The 16,791-nt window shown below is 45.2% G+C and overlaps 1 protein-coding gene across 1 annotated transcript in view; it reads left to right on the forward strand.

Annotated features, from left to right (window-relative positions):
* The first annotated feature begins 476 nt into the window (after positions 1-476).
* LOC126263314 (pro-resilin-like) overlaps positions 477-16,791 on the forward strand; it is a 47,740-nt gene continuing 31,425 nt past the window's right edge. The window contains exons 1-2 of the mRNA XM_049960403.1: positions 477-562; positions 14,891-15,064. Of these exons, the coding sequence (XP_049816360.1) occupies positions 548-562; positions 14,891-15,064 (189 nt within the window). The 5' untranslated portion in view covers positions 477-547. The remainder of the gene's footprint in view (positions 563-14,890; positions 15,065-16,791) is intronic.

Below are 16,791 nucleotides of genomic sequence, written 5' to 3' on the forward strand. Positions count from 1 at the left end.
TTTGTTGCGCCGTTCGCTGCGAAACAAAGGATCACGTAAAATGTCGACAGACAGGCGCGTCTGGAAGAGTGGATTCGTGTCGCACACGTGTCCCGAGGAAGGGCCAAGGTGAGTCCGAGGCTCCATTCCGGACATTCCAGTAGGAAGGGGTGCAGGAGGGGGTGCGTAAGCTGAGCCGCGGGCAGTGTCGCAACGCGCCTGCCGCCCCCGCCGTCGCCCTCTTCGTGACCTATCGCCCCCACCTTTCCGCCGGCGTGTGAGCAGATCACATCGCCGCCGCAGTCGTGAAGGGCCGGCACAAAAAATGCGTAACCTACAGGGCGACGTAATCCACTTGCGGCGGGCGCATCCTCGCCCACATCTCTCCACACTCCGGTCCCCCCTCCCCATCCCCCCGGCCAGCGGTGAAGACGCTCAGACACAGGAAGCGATTCGGTATAAAAGGGGTCCCCATCGAAGAGTCGGTCACCAGTTCACTCGGCCTCAGCACACAGGGTAGCAGGTGCAGTGGACTTGGAGCAGAACACCTCAAAGGAAAGGAAACGACATGGCTTCTATCAAGGTAAGCTCCAGCATATAATATCCTTCAGTCATGCTGTATAAGTACTGATCCATCTGAGATCAACTACGCCCATGATTTTAGCCGCATACCAACACTTACATTTCCGATGGAATGCCTGTGATTCTTATTTCAACCTTTGTTGAGGAACAATGCACCTTTAAGTTCTCCATCGAATCTTACTGATTCGTCAGTTTTCTGCAGCAAACACTTTTTTAGTAGTTTCATTCCTTTTTTTCTCCAGCTTTTACATTTCTGGTTGAAGATGTGCTAGAATTTTTATACTTCATGCCCTGCCTTTCTCCAACAATATCACAGTTGTAAACGGTTGATAATACAACATTACTTCGAATTATCGTCATCTTCATTATGGAAATGTAAATGTCGTGTGGCTAGGGCCTCCCGTCGGGTAGACCGTTCGCCTGGTGCAGGTCTTTCGATTTGACGCCACTTCGTCGACCGGCGTGTCGATGGGGATGAAATGATGATGATGAATAGGACAACACAACACCCAGTCCCTGAGCGGAGAAAATTTCCAACCCAGCCGGGAATCGAACCCGGGCCCTTAGGATTGACAGTCTGTCACGCTGACCACTCAGCTACCGGGGCGGACATCTTCATTATAATTATCATTATCACTTTTTTCGAGCATTGCACACTTTCACCTGCTGGGATCGTCATTACTGCTAGTCCTTTTATAGAGTCTTTTGTCTGCCGCCTCTGCAAATGTTCCTCACCTGATAAATACATCCCACTGTGTATCTGTTTTGATGCAGATAACATATATATATATATATATATATATATATATATATATATATATATATATATATAATTTAAAGGCGAAAGTAGAGATGTTAGTTTTTGCTAGGTCTTCCGAGGTAAACGAGGTAGACACTGCAAGAAGTACGCTCAGTCCCACCTTCGAAAAGCACAGACTCAACAATGAGACCTTATCTGTAGTGATTAGTGTTACTCCTTCCGTGGAAAATAATCAGAAATTCAGCTCTAGTGACACTTTAAAATCAGACCGACCGCAACTTCTCTTCCATGTTACTGGTTGCTGCAATGCTTATCATTTCCATTTCTACTGGGGAAGCTGTGAGCACCACAGGTTTCCGACTGAACACTCGTATACTCTGGCTGTACACGACACACAGGCTCGTGCATTGCATTTGGGAGACCTCATATATTTGATAATAATTTGCCTGGTTGTAAATCATTTCTTCCCTCAGACACATGAACACCTTACCCCTTTATTTAGTTTTAATGTGTTTCATTCTCCAGTCCGATGGGCAGAGAACGCAGATTGAAGTTCGGACATTGCTTCGATCAGCAAATCCCAGCGAAGTAGGAGATGGAGGAAGGGTTCCCTATACGGTATTTAGGAGGCAGTTTCAAGGTCAGGCATTTGGCTCGAAGATGCGAGAAACTCCTGAAAACTTTGGTGGAAGCCGGGAGATTAGAGCTATTCCTAATCTACATTTGGGATAGTTTATCCCAGACAAAAATATGGCGCATTGTTCTGTGCATTCTTTTCCTGTATAGAAGAAGGTAACGCCGGTGACTTGCTCGTCATTTTATGCAGTTTATCTCTCTTTATTTTATTTATTTTCATAACATCTTTCGGGAGGCTGGGAGTGGTCCAAAGATGTTCTAAACTGGGAAAATATGGCGTTGTATTTTAAGGGCACATTTGTAGTATAAATGAGAGGCGTAGATTAAGACAAAGGAACAAACCACCATTGAAAGATAGTGCTCCATGTTACCCAGAGAAGTTGTATGTACAGATCGTCTATGTTTCATTAGTTGAAATAAATCTAACGGATTACAGAGGTATGATCTTCCAAGATTCGCAGTCGCAAGATTAATTAGACTGACTGATTACAGCTAACCATGAATTTAATTTCATAACGAGACATGTGTCGTCTGTTAGAAACAGTGAACGGGAAGAAATGAGCTCGAATTGCGTGTGATTCTAACAAGGGAACCTCCCCATCACACGCCCCTCACATTTAGTTATAAGTTGGCACAGTGGATAGGCCTTGAAAAACTGAACACAGATCAATCGAGAAAACAGGAAGAAGTTGTGTGGAACTATGAAAAAAAAAGCAAAATATACGAACTGAGTAGTCCATGTGGAAAATAGGCAACATCAAGGATTTCTTGAGCACAGCAGTGCCGTGGTCCCGTGGTTAGCGTGAGCAGCTGCGGAACGAGAGGTCCTTGGTTCAAGTCTTCCCTCAAGCGAAAAGTTTAATTTTTTATTTTCGGACAATTATCAAAGTTCAGGCACTCACACATAATCAACTTCGCTCTCCAAAATTCCAGGACATGTTCAGATTTGCTTGGACATATGCAGGATTTGACGATCTACACACGGAAAAATTTGAAAACGTTAAAAACATATGTTTTGACAGAGCACAGGGAAAACTGTGCGACTGTGAAACTATTGCATTCATTTGTTGCAGTTTATGTGACAAACTCTTATGCTTTCATCACTTTTTTGGGAGCGATTATTTCATCCACAAGAAAACCTAAATCGGGCAAGGTAGAAGAATCTTTTCACCCATTCGCCAAGTGTACAAGATAGGTGGGTCTATAATATATTCCTGTCATGTGACGCACATGCCGTCACCAGTGTCGTATAGAATATATCAGACGTGTTTTCCTGTGGACGAATCGGTTGACCTACGACCATGCGACCAAATGTTTTCGGTTCCCATTGGAGAGGCACGTCCTTTCGTCTACTAATCGCACGGTTTTGCGGTGCGGTTGCAAAACACAGACACTAAACTTATTACAGTGAACAGAGACGTCAATGAAGAACGGACAGATCATAACTTTGCGAAAATAAAGACAATAAATTTATCACTCGCGGGAAGATTTGAACGAAGGACCTCTCGCTCCGCACTTGCTCACGCTAACCACGTGACCACGGCGCTCTTCAGCTTGCACTCTCCTTGTTGTTGCCTATGTTGCGCATGGACTACTCAGTTTGTATATTTTGGTTATTTTTTTCATAGTTCCACACAACTTCTTCCTGTTTTCTCGATTGATCTGTGTTCAGTTTTTCAAGGCCTATTCACTGTGCTAAATTATAACTAAATCTGAGAGGGGTGCGATGGGGAGGTTCCCTTGTAAGTGATCCGTGTTCGGCCATTCAGCCACAGGTACTTCTCAGCAGTCTTGCCTGCTGTCAGTGACGAAAGAATAAAATGTCAGGGAGGCACCGAACCCAACCGCAAGAAGATGTAAGGTAGATGTAAGGAATCAATTGTTCAGTTATGGATGTTGACTCAAAATGAAACTATCTCTGTTACTTACTCAGAAAGATATGTATTACAACTCAGTTACGAAAGTTAGAACGATCCTTTACCGGGCAACGAAACTTACATTCGTGATTACGTCCATGCCCCTAATTCAGCCCAGAGAGACGAATGCGTGACATTGAAAGTGCCGCAAACGACTCATTAGTTGGGCTATGGAGCTATAGATTGAGTGAGGAATCGCAGCGGTTAATATGGCACTCAGACGGGTGAAAGTGAAAATTAAAGATGAATGTCTAGTGACCAGTATTTACCCAATTGTGTTGTGAAAATTCAGTGGAAGTTACGTCGAGGTTGATTTGTTTTTTATGTTTTGGACGACGGCTGAACCAAATGTTTACGAACACATTTTACTACCACAATGTTTGGAGACATCCATCCGCTTTCTCTGTTGTCATTATACACTGCTGGCCACCGTAAATGCAACAACAAGAAAGACAAGAGGTAGCACAACAAGATTTATTTTGTAGATAACATGTTGACCAAGTATCAAATGATTACGTTTACAGACGTCTGTTACATGTGGTTCCTGCCAGAATCAGTAGCCAGAGTAGCCCCCATTGTTGGAGATCACCGCTGCCACACGTCTCGGCATTGAGTCAAAGAGACGTTGGATGTGTTCCTGGGGTACAGCAGCCCAAGCAGCTTCCACACGTTGCCAAAGATCATCTGGTGTGGCAGCTGGGGATGTAATCTGGGTCACTCGTTGAGCAACCATGGACCACATGTTTTCTATCGGCGAAAGATCCGGAGAGCGAGCCGGCCAGGGAAGCAATTCAAACTGGTTTTTGACGAAGAACCTTTGGACAATGCGTGCCACGTATGGTCACGCATTATCCTGTTGAAATATGGCTGTGGCCGAGCCCTGAAGGTAAGGAAGGACAACTGGCTCCAGCACCTCGGATATGTAGCGCCGGCTATTTAAAGTACCGGCAATGCGTACTAGAGGCGTGAGAGAATAATATCCAATACCGCCCCATACCATAATACCCGGTGTAAGACCAGTGTGGCGGTGCATAATGCAGCTGTCCAGCATCCTCTCTCCACGGTGTCTCCACACTCGAATCCGACCATCGTGGTGCTGCAGACAGAAGCGTGCCTCGTCAGTAAAGACAACGTCATTCCATTCTGCCGTCCACATCCGTCTGTCATCATACCATTGGCGACGGAGACGTCTGTGGTTCTGCGTCAATGGTAGACGAAGCAATGGACGTCTTGCGGACAGACCACTCTGCTGTAAACGGCGTCGAATGGCACGCGCAGACACTGGATGATGCGTTACAGACGCAATGTGCTGTGCTATGGTTCGGGATGTCACTGAGCGATCCGTCACTGCCATGCACACAATTTGCCTATCAGCACGTGCAGTGGTGCACCGAGGTGAATGCGATCGACCACGTCGATCCGTCGTACCCTCCTGCATCCAACGGTCACATATCCGCATTACAGTTGTTTTGTTTCGTCCAACACGACTAGTGATTTCTCTGTATGATAATCCACAATCTCGGTAAGCCACTATCCTTCCTCTGTCGAACTCGGATACTTGATCAAACGATGTTCGCTGTTGTCTACGAGGCATAACTGATCGTCTTGTGAAACAACGACAAGGTAAACACACGTGCCGAACGTACACTCGTCGAAATCGCCAAGCCTTAAATGGCGCTATGAGGTGGCGCCACAGGCGCGCGTGATGTGCGTCTGCGCTGAAATTCTAATCAGTTGCATATCTCATCGCTGCAAACCCATGGTGTAAATTTCACTTGATTCGGATGCTTCCTTCAGGGTGTTGCATTTACGGTGGCCAGCAGTGTATGTCTGCTCTTTCTAGAATGGCCATTGTATAGCGGTTGGATGTAAGTTAACTGTGCTTGCGAGAGTGATCTGCTGAAAGTGTTGACCTGAATAGTAAGCAACCAAATTTTGAACTGGAACGTCAGTTAAGTGGCCAATTAATTCGTTCATAGACTTGTCAAATACTGCACATGATGGTAGAGGGTAAAGAGGTGAAATCGTGCTTCCAGTTAATGATAATAAACGATGTAACTATTGCACGATGAGGTCTTACAAGCTGTCAGTTCGTGACACATCTTTACATAGAGCTGCAAACGTTGTTAGAGATTTCCGACCACGTATTTCATATGTTAATGTCCCATACAAGCCCGGTTTATCTGTCAGGTATGGCTGTATAGGCTTACACTGCAAACCCACACGCTGTGTTAAACCGTAGAGGTTCGCATTTTCAGTTGTGACAAAGAATTAGATTGACAGGTTGTTGCTTACTTTAAAAATCCGGAGAAAACTAGTAGAAGAAACATGAGTAGTGGTGTGGGGAATGGCACCAGAAAGGAGGTAGAAAGGCGACAGCCATCCGTTAAATAAGCTGAGAATTGAACCAAATATTTGTAATAATTTTTTCCTTTCATGTGATACTGTGTCTGAAGCTACTCCCAGTTACCGCACCAATTATTGAAAGAAAAAAGATATCCTTTCTTTCAGGAGTGCTAGTTCTGCAAGATTCGCAAGAGAGCTATTGTAAAGTTTGAAAGGTATGAGACGAGCTACTGGCAGAAGTGAAGCTGTGAAGACGGGTCTTGAGTCGTGCTTGGGTGTCTCAGATGGTAGAACACTTGCCCACGAAAGGCAAAGGTCCCAAGTTCGAGTCTCTACCCGGCGCACGGTTTTAATCTGCCAAGAAGTTTCAAATATATGAAGATGAAAACAATCATATCCGCTCAGGAGAAAATGAGAGCAAACCTCAGGCTCTTCCCAACTGACTACTTGCTACGGGTGTATATAGTTCCTCGCCCGGGAGAAGTGCTTTGATCCTGCAGAAAATCAGATCAACAGTACTGTAGTACCAGATCGACGGCTCGCGAACGTAGTCTGGAGATATTTCAGTTTTCAGTGAGCCTTCCTAAATCGTTTATATTGTAACGACAGCATCCTCTTCGCCGTCTGCCTCGACTTTTAGTTTTTCCACCGATTTTGTATGGGCAGCTCCTTGCTTTCCTCCACTGTGATACAACTTTTTACATTCACAAAGCAGGTTCCGATTTACACAGTTCAAAGAATTCGTCAGCAGCGTTCCTTTTGCGACTCTACAAGTTGGTGAACGAACACACTGTTTCAGAAATAAACTCCATTACAACTAGCAACATTAGTCCTCTGTCCGCCCTGGTAACTGAGTGGTCAATTTACGGCTCGGGTTCGATTCCCGGCTGGGTCGGAGATTTTCTCCGCTCAGGGACTAGATGTTGTGTTGTCCTTATCATCATTTCATCCCAGTCTCCGACGTGGCGTCAATTCGAAAGACTTGCAGCAGGCGAACGGCCTACCGACGGGAGGCCCTAGCCACACGGCATTTCCATTAGTACGCTGTTTTGAATTTGTAACATATTGCTGCAACAAAATAGGGCGATCTGCGAGCTCTAGACCTCAAACCTGTGCAGGTGGCACGCCCACACTCTTCGATTCCCACAACTGAACACGCAAAAGGATGTCAATTGGATTATTTTGTCTGTTTGTTTCTTTTGTTTTATTTTAGGGCGCAAAAAATTCGATTATTATACGGTCTTCTAAACAGGGCAAATACCGCAACTGTTGACAAAGTACCACAGTGGGGTATGTGAAGTCGTGACGAACGAAATTATACTTGACTTTTCTGTTATTTTTACCTCAAAAAAACTGCAAATTGTTACAGTATAAGGTTAAAAAAACCTTTCTGTTTTCCTGTTTTTCTTACTACGAGCTGCTATGCTTGTAAGGGTTAAGCTTCGATGTAATTGTAAACTTAATTGGTTTTTTCATAACGCTTACAAAATTATTTACCCTAACGGGAAAATTTCATTTAATAATGTTAACGAAATAGTCAACTAAGTCGGTAGCGTAAGATAGAGAACAGTGAAAATCTCTCAGGGCGCACATGCGCCGCAGCTTAGACCGTTTTGTAGGCGAATTTGAGATTGTTTCCCGACTTGATTGCCGCAAATGTTCCAAATCGCCAGTGTGATATGATCCACATAGTTACCGTTTACTCTCTATAGAGGCGTGTTCGCCCTTGAAAATTCTGTTGACACTCACATTCCGCTTCAAACACTAAGGGTACAGCTGAGAAATTTCGAAACGTAAACTTTACTTTCAGAAGTGAAGATCGTCACGCACTATACGGTGACTTCTTTACCAAATAAATGTAAGTGTAGGTGTAGATCACGATCGATCGTGGGGTTATAGATGAAGGTCGCTCTAGCATTCACTGTCAACTGTTACCTTTTCACACAGTAAGCTGCCTGCCAGACCCTGAGAAGCACCTGCAGCGATTAGCTTCTTCAGCGGCGCGAGTGCTCCCTAGTCATGAGGAAGCTGTCGTGAGTACAAACACGTGCTGTAAAGTGCCTGCTTGCCGAGCGCTGAGCCACGAGAGGTCTCCCTCCTCTGCGGCGACAGTGACGAATAATTCGACACGGGCGACGACTCTACTGGGCCGGCGTGTAATGCAATGCGCTGATAGGCGCGAGGCGTGGGGCGCGGATACCGGCTTTCTCTGGCACAAGAGCGGAAGGCGCGCCCAAGGTCGCCTCCCGTCTCGTGTTCATGGGAGCTGCTCACGACGCAGGCCGCTAAGAGCAGCGACACATCTCTCTCTTAATGCTCCCAGCAGATAGAGCCAGCCGCGGGAGAAGTAAACAAAGGCAAGGGGCCATTTCGAAATAAACCGGCCTCAGAAAACAGCGCGTGTTTACTTTGAGTGTGCGACTTAAAACGTGTGGCGGGTGGAATCCATAGGGGAACAAACAGAGCTGTTGCTTATCGGAGTCATTTAGCTTGGAGCTAAAATTGTGACGAGCAAACAGAAAAACTGCATGCGCTCCTTAACTGATAGAACAGTCAGGCAAGCAGCTTCAAGGTACGCCAAGACACTTATACGACGGCTGTTCGGAAAGTAAGTTCCGATCTATCGCGGAGTGGAAACCGCAGAGAAAATCCAATGAAGCTTTCCATAGACGTGTTGGACGGTGTTACTAGTATGCCCCTGCATTGCGTCACGTCGCTCTTTTCAGTTCTGAGCGCACAGTGAGCACGTAAAGATGCCTAGAAAGAATACCCTCTCCCGCCATGTATGGGTGTCTGTGAGAGATTTCGCCTCATTTCATGTGCAGCCCACACAACGTAGCTCACGTGCTTCTCCTTCTTCATGACAATTCTCGGCCGTACACTGCAGGGGCAACGAAGACGCTCCTGCAGCGTTTTCAATGGGAAGTGTTTGATCACCGACCGTAAAGCCGAACTTGGTTCGAAAATGGTTCAAATGGTTCTAAGCACTATGGGACCTAACATCTGAGGTCATCAGTCCCCTAGACTAAGAACTACTTAAATCTAGTTAACCTAAGGACATCACACACATCCATGCCCGAGGAAGAATTCGAACCTGCGACCGTAGAAGCAGCGCGGTTTCGGACTTAAGCTCCTAGAACCACTCGACCACAGCGGCCGTCCCGAACGTGGCTCCCTGTGATTTTCATCTCTGCTCACATGAACCACTGGCTATGAAGACAATATTTTGACGCAGACAACGAGCTGCCGATCGGCGCAGAGAATTTGCGGAAAGCACAGGAGGATGTATTCTGTGACGGGGGTATTGAAAAGGTGATACAATCCTACGACAAATGTCTTTGATAATCTGAAGCTAGCAGGAATAAAATACAGGAGCGAATGATTATTTACAACTTTTACAGAAACGAGACAGCAGTTAAAAGAGTCGAATGACACGATAGGGAAGGCGTTGTTGCCAACAAATTAGACAGGGTTGTGGCGTATACACGATGTTAATCAATCTGTACATTGAGCAAAACGAAAAGGAAAACGAGGAGTAAATTGTAAAGGAAAGTAAAGTTCAAGGAGAAGAAATAAAAATTTAAAGATTTGCCCGTGGCTTTTTAATTCTGTGAGAGACGGCAGAGAAGTTGGAAGAACAGTTGAACAGAAAGGGGTAGAGTCTTGAAAAGCGATTATAAAGTGAATATTAACAAAATTAAACAAGGGTAACTGAGTGTAAACAAATTACCACAAGCGACGCAGTGGGAATTAGATTAGGATTTGAGAAACTAGAAGTTTTATGAGTTTTGGTATTTGGGGCAAATAATAACTAATGAACAATAATAAGGAAATTATTTCTGGAAAAGAGGAATTTATAATGTTTCAAATAAATTTATGCCTCAGGAAATATTTTCTGAAAGTATTTGTCTGTAGTATAGCCTTGTACGGAAGTGAATCGTGGACCATAAGCAATTCAGAAAAGAAAAGAACAGAGGTTGTGGAATGTGGCTCGACAGAAGAATGCTGAAGATTGGATGGGTAGATCGAATAACAAATGAGGAAGTACCGAGCAGACACGGAAAAAAAGTAATTTATAGCACAACTTGACTAAATGATGGCCGGCCGCTGTGGGCAAGCGGTTCTAGGTGCTTCAGTCTGGAACGGCGCTGTTGCTGCGGTCGCAGGTTCGAATCCTGCCTCGGACATGGCTGTGTATGATGTCCTTAGGTTAGTTAGGTTTGAGTAGTTCAAGTCTAGGGGACGTCCCATGGTGCTTCTAGCCATTTGAAGTAAATGAAGGAATCGGTTGATAAAACACATCCTGAGGTATCAACGAATTGGGAATGTGAAAAGGGAAGGAAGTGTGCGGAGCAAAAACTGTAGAGGGAGACCAAGAGATGAACTCAGTAGGCGGTCTCAGATGAACGTAGATTACGGTAGTTATCCAGAGATGAAGAGGCTCACAGAAGACAGGTTATCAAGGACAATTTTCAAACCAGTCTTCGCACTAAGGACCACAGCAATGCTGAGTGTAACTATAAGCTGATGACGCTTTTATCTGTATCGAAGCCGTAGAGCAAAAAAAACTGTAGCGAAATGCACAAAGACTCGCAAAGGGTTCGTGCATGCTGTAGGTATTTGCATTGACCTCCCAACAGAAACAAATGTAACGTACTGCACATACATACATTATGAACAACAGCGGAAGATTTACCTTACGTACACAAAGGGCTCACGATAAATGGTACAGGAGAATAATTTCCTTTAGCAACTATTTCCTTTTCGGATTACATGTTTGATATCGGTAGCTAAAACCGAGGCAGTAAAAACAATTTACTTCTCACTTTCCGTTTGGTGATTTAAAGGTATCTAAAACATTTTTGGCTTCTTTTAAATGTTATTTCATTCCGATAAGAATTTCACTCCTCTGACGTAAATACGCTTAGGTGACGAAAGTCGTGGGATACTTCCTAATAGAGTATCGGACCTCCATTTGCCCGGCGTAGTGCGTCAACTCGACGTGGCAGGGACTCAATAAGTCGTTTGAAGTCCCCTGCAGAAATATTTAGCCATGCTGCCTCTATTGCTGTCCATAACTGCGAAAGTGTCGCCGGTGCACGATTTTGTGGGATTCATGTCGGGCGATGTGGGTGGCCGTATCGTTCGTTCGCATTGCCCACATTGTCAACAATTGTCCAACAATTGCGAAGAAATGTGGCCCGATGATATGGCACATTGTCATCCATAATAATTCCTTCTATGAATGACTGCAGATGGTCTCCAAGTACCCGAACATAAGAATTTGCAGTCAATTATCGCTTCCACAGCCCACACCATTATGGAGCCACAACCAGCTTGCGCAGTGTCTTATTGACAACTTTCACGATTTCGCTGGGTCTGCGCTACACTCGAATCCTACCATCAGCTTTTACCAACTGAAAGCGGGACTCACCTGACCATGGTCTAGGTTCTAACCTACATGATCACGATGCCAGGAGTGGCGCTGCAGGTGATGTCATGCTGTTAACAGGGACACTCGAGCCGCTCGTCGGTTCCATGCCCCATTAACGTCAAATGCGGATATGTTCATCGCAGGACAAACATTTACCTCTGCGGTTATTTCAAGCCGTGTTGCTTGTCTGTTAGCACTGACAACGCTAAAAACGTTACTCTCGGTCGTTAAGTGAAGGCCGTCGGTCACTGCGTTGTCCATTGTGAGAGGTAATGCCTGAAATTTGGTATTCTCTGGACGCTCTTGACACTGTGGCTCTCGGACGATTTCCGAAATGGAATGTCCCATGCATCTAGCGGCAACTGACATTCAAAGTCTGTTAACACACGTCGTGCGGCTATAATCACGCCGGAAACCGTTTCGCATTCGTCATCTGACAAGGGAACCTCCCAATCGCACCCCCCTCAGACTTAGTTATAAGTTGGCACAGTGGATAGGCCTTGATAAACTGAACACAGATCAATTGAGAAAACAGGAAGAAGTTGTGTGGAACTGTGAAAAAATAAGCAAAATATACAAACTGAGTAGTCCATGGGGCACATAGGCAACATCATGGACAAAGTGAGCTAAGGAGCGCCGTGGTCCCGTGGTAGGGTGAGCAGCTACGGAACGAGAGGTCCTTGGTTCAACTATTCCCTCGAGTGAAAATTTTACTTTCTTTATTTTTGGATAGTTATTATCTGTCCGTTCGTTCATTGACGTCTCTGTTCACTGTAATAAGTTTAGTGTCTGTGTTTTGCGACCGCATCGCAAAACCGTGCGATTAGTAGACGAAAGGACGTGCCTCTCCAATGGGAACCGAAAACATTTGATCGCAAGGTCATAGGTCAACCGATTCCTCCACAGGAAAACACATCTGATATATTCTATACGACACTGGTGACGGCATGTGCGTCACATGACAGGAATATGTTGTCGACCCACCTAACTTGTACACTTGGCGAATGGGTAAAAAGATTCTCTACCTTGCCCGATTTAGGTTTTCTTGTGGATGTGATAATCACTCCCAAAAAAGTGATGAAAACATAAGAGTTTGTCACATAAACTGAAAATAAAAAATTAAACTTTTCACTCAATAAACCAAGGACCTTTCGCTCCGCAGTTGCTCACGTTACCACGAGACCACGGCGCTCCTGCGTTCCCAGTCTCCTTGATGCTGCATTTTTCACAGTTCCACACAACTTCTTCCTGTTTTCTCAATTGATCTGTGTTCAGTTTTTCAAGGCCTATCCACTGTGCCAACTTATAACTAAATCTGAGGGGGCTGCGATGGGGAGGTTCCCTTGTGAGTACAAATGACACCTCCTCCAAAGCACTGCCCTTTTATACCTTGTGTACGCAATACTGCCGCCATCTTCGTAAGCACATATTGCCATCCCACGACCTTCTCACCTTAGTGAAATAACCACTTTGATGCGAAGTTTAATACTCGAAGTGGTCGTACTGTTCATAAGATTTTAATTTCCGACTCTGCTGTTAGAAAATTATAATTTATATAGTCATTGTTCTCTATTGTTGAGTTCTCGGTCTCTGACTCTCACCCAGCTACTTTGTGTCCTTCTTTCGTTATGCGGTTTTAGGCAGGGGAACAACGATACATACACGTAGTTCTGGTCTCCAAAGCATTGGTGCTTCACATAGATGTAAGTCGTTCGATTCCCGATATAGGTAGATGTATTTTCTATGGAATTTTATCGATGATTGGGGTGTAGTACTGAAGAACCATTCCTGGATACTACGCTATGGGCATATTTTACGAGATAGGTGCAATACCTCCGTGCAGTGCGCTACAGAGAGAGGATGGAACATTGTTGCATATAGCCTCAACATACATTTGCTTCGATACATATCTCCGTTATCAACCCAATCACACCTATCCAAAAATAAAAACAAAGGATTCATTCTCCGCTTACATATCTTTGTCTCTCTCTCTCTGTCTCTTAAACACATGCAGATACAGAAACACACACACACAAACACACACATATGTGAAATACTTAATAAAAAATGGTTCAAATGGCTCTGAGCACTATGGGACTTAACATCTATGGTCATAACTCCCCTAGAACTTAGAACTACTTAAACCTAACTAACCTAAGGACAACACACAACACCCAGTCATCACGAAATAATTAATAGTTAAGTACCAGTTTCATTTGTACATTGGTTTCTATTACAGTGTAATAGTTCTCTAGATGTTGTTTCGGTCACCTGCCCTAAGGATGCAGTACTCCATTCCTGTCTCTTGCCTGATATTCACATTATCTCAAAGTACCTGATCGGAAACGATCTTGTTACTGAATCCTAATAGACAGTGTTTCAGTTTTATATATTTCTACAGTTGCAGAACAGTGAATCATCAATTGGTACTGAAGGACAAGGCATTGAATCAAACGTCTAGGGGTGACAGATCGTGTCATGGGGAACAACTTTTGTTAGGGACAAAACGTTTGTTGATGCTTTGCAGCGATCCAAAGAGTCTTTTAGAATTGGTTATACCCCTGAGAGGTGGCAGGATGTAGGCAGCCTGCAGTGTTCATGTGCAGTTTGTGTTGCCTATAACGCTCCCATTAGAGACACTCATTCATAAGGTTTTCTTGTTCGAGATTACCAATTTGCTGGGTAGGTAGTATGCAGATTCAGCACATTTCTTTAGTATACTCTGCTAGTTTGGTGGTATACCATCGACAAAGGGCCGTTGAGCCGGCCGAAGTGGCCGTGCGGTTAAAGGCGCTGCAGTCTGGAACCGCAAGGCCGCTACGGTCGCAGGTTCGAATCCTGCCTCGGGCATGGATGTTTGTGATGTCCTTAGGTTAGTTAGGTTTAACTAGTTCTAAGTTCTAGGGGACTAATGACCTCAGCAGTTGAGTCCCATAGTGCTCAGAGCCATTTGAACCATTTTGAGCCGTTGAATGCTACGACAAGGCTTCTAGCGTCGCCGGGTAACACAAGCGAATATTCTCTCTGTAACGGAAGTTGTTCCTAATGCAATTTGATACAAATACTTTGAAACACCCTGTATGTTTCTGAGCGAGTGTCTGTCTATGTGTGTGTGTTTTCCACATAGGGAAATTAGGCAGTACAATTATGAAGTATTCACTGCAAGTCGTCGCCTACCGTACTGTAAACACGGGGCACAATGGCGTCTGAGTCAGCAGCTGTTTGTTTGGGCGGCAGGTGGTGCTGGCTGTGTGCTGTCTGTTGGCGGCTACTTCTGTCCGCGCGGCGCTGCTGCCCTCTGGCAACACGGGCTTCAGCCGAGGCAGCACCACCGGAGGCGGCAACGGCTACGGCGGCGCTGCGCCCCCAGCCGGCGGCTTCGGCGGACCCAGCGGCGGTGACAATGGCGCTGTGAGTATTCGCTACCACGTACCTCGCCAGAAACGCTACTTGTCCACTAACCGAACCCTAATAAGACGACCGAGCTCGGGAAGAGAAAGGAAAGGAACGAAGAGCGCTATGGCATTGTCAGCTGGGAGGTTTCGAGAGGTTGTTCAACCCCCTTATTGGGATGATTTGCCTCCCTCCAATGGATTCTCTTCACGAGAATTGTCTCTCAAGTGCACCTCTTGAGTACATGTAGCTAATGGGTGTGCTTATAGTGTGAGGTCGCGTTTGGGTTGTATGACGACGAGAGAAGGGAGGGGGTTAGACCTGGCGCCGACGCAGAGCAGACTCCTCTGAAATGGCAACAGTGTGGGCACCAGGCTCAGTGTCCCAGTCCGGCAGAGGTATCAGCACTTGTCGTGTACCCTCACTTCATGAGACACTGTGGAGAGGTTTTGAATTTCAGCCAGGAAATTGGGAGTGATGTCTGTAGATCAAGAAGTTTACATTGTCACCTCTGCCCCTTTTCTCGAACAAATATTGATGATGGGCATTCCTTTCAGAACCACCACCACGTTCAGTATTCGAACTGTCTACGCGCGAGTTAACCACCACGGTCATCGACCTCAGATACGGGACGCGCAAAGAGGCTTCATTTGAAATGCTGGGGAAAATGAGAAGGTTTGTGTAAGTGCTATTTGCTGTAGGGCCTACTACCTTAAGAAATATTGTAGGATGGGTAGCACGACTGTTGTGTAAGCCATCGCCTTTGTAGAATGATTTAATTGCCCACATCGTAAGTCACCCCAAATACCTACAACGGAGCCTATGTGAACATTCCATTCCACATCCGCACAAATTGGTACAGGCAGTTATTTCGATGTGTTGACATATAATAAGGGGATGGCTCTGAGCACTATGGGACTCAACTGCTGAGGTCATTAGTCCCCTAGAACTTAGAACTAGTTAAACCTAACTAACCTAAGGACATCACACACATCCATGCCCGAGGCAGGATTCGAACCTGCGACCGTAGCGGTCTCGCGGCTCCAGACTGCAGCGCCAGAACCGCGCGGCCACTTCGGCCGGCATATAATAAGGGGAAAAACAGTCAATGATAATATATTACTCGTGGTTGTGACTCATGAAGACTGTTGTAGATTGTGAATTAGAAGTACAGTAAAGCTGTCCCCAACCCGGAAGCTAGACTGAACTCCACAGCACTTTATTAGGAATGGTGCTGTTGGAGATCATACAATTCTGCCTGCGTCCGGTCAATGACCTGATTTACTCATCGAGTGACAGAAATGTTGCAAGATTGACTACGATGCAGATAGTCATTTCCCACGTAAGCAAATCATTGCCAGAGATGCAAGTGATGCTGAAAGTATGAGCACTATCAGAGATTGGACCCCCAGCTTGTTGGAAGGCTTCTTGACACTTGATCAATTTTTCACCGAGGCACACAAATCAGAAGTCGGGAAACTAATGATGGCTAGCTGATGAAATCTGTTCCTTCGTTTGCTATTTCTTAAAGGAGTGGTTACAAGCTACTCAGTCATCCTTTTTGCCATTATTGTAACAGGTAAAAAAAGTGTGGACACAAGTTAAAAGCCAGACTTTCCAAAAATGTACAGCGTTCAACAGTGATGTACTCGTAGCGAGGAAAAACAGAAACGTGGGACAGATTTACTCTCGTTGCTTTAGTGACAAAGCTACAAAGAGGTAAAGCTTTCAATCCAGATTTTCGA

Source organism: Schistocerca nitens, chromosome 6 (genome assembly GCF_023898315.1).
Source record: "Schistocerca nitens isolate TAMUIC-IGC-003100 chromosome 6, iqSchNite1.1, whole genome shotgun sequence".
Taxonomy (NCBI): domain Eukaryota; kingdom Metazoa; phylum Arthropoda; class Insecta; order Orthoptera; family Acrididae; genus Schistocerca; species Schistocerca nitens.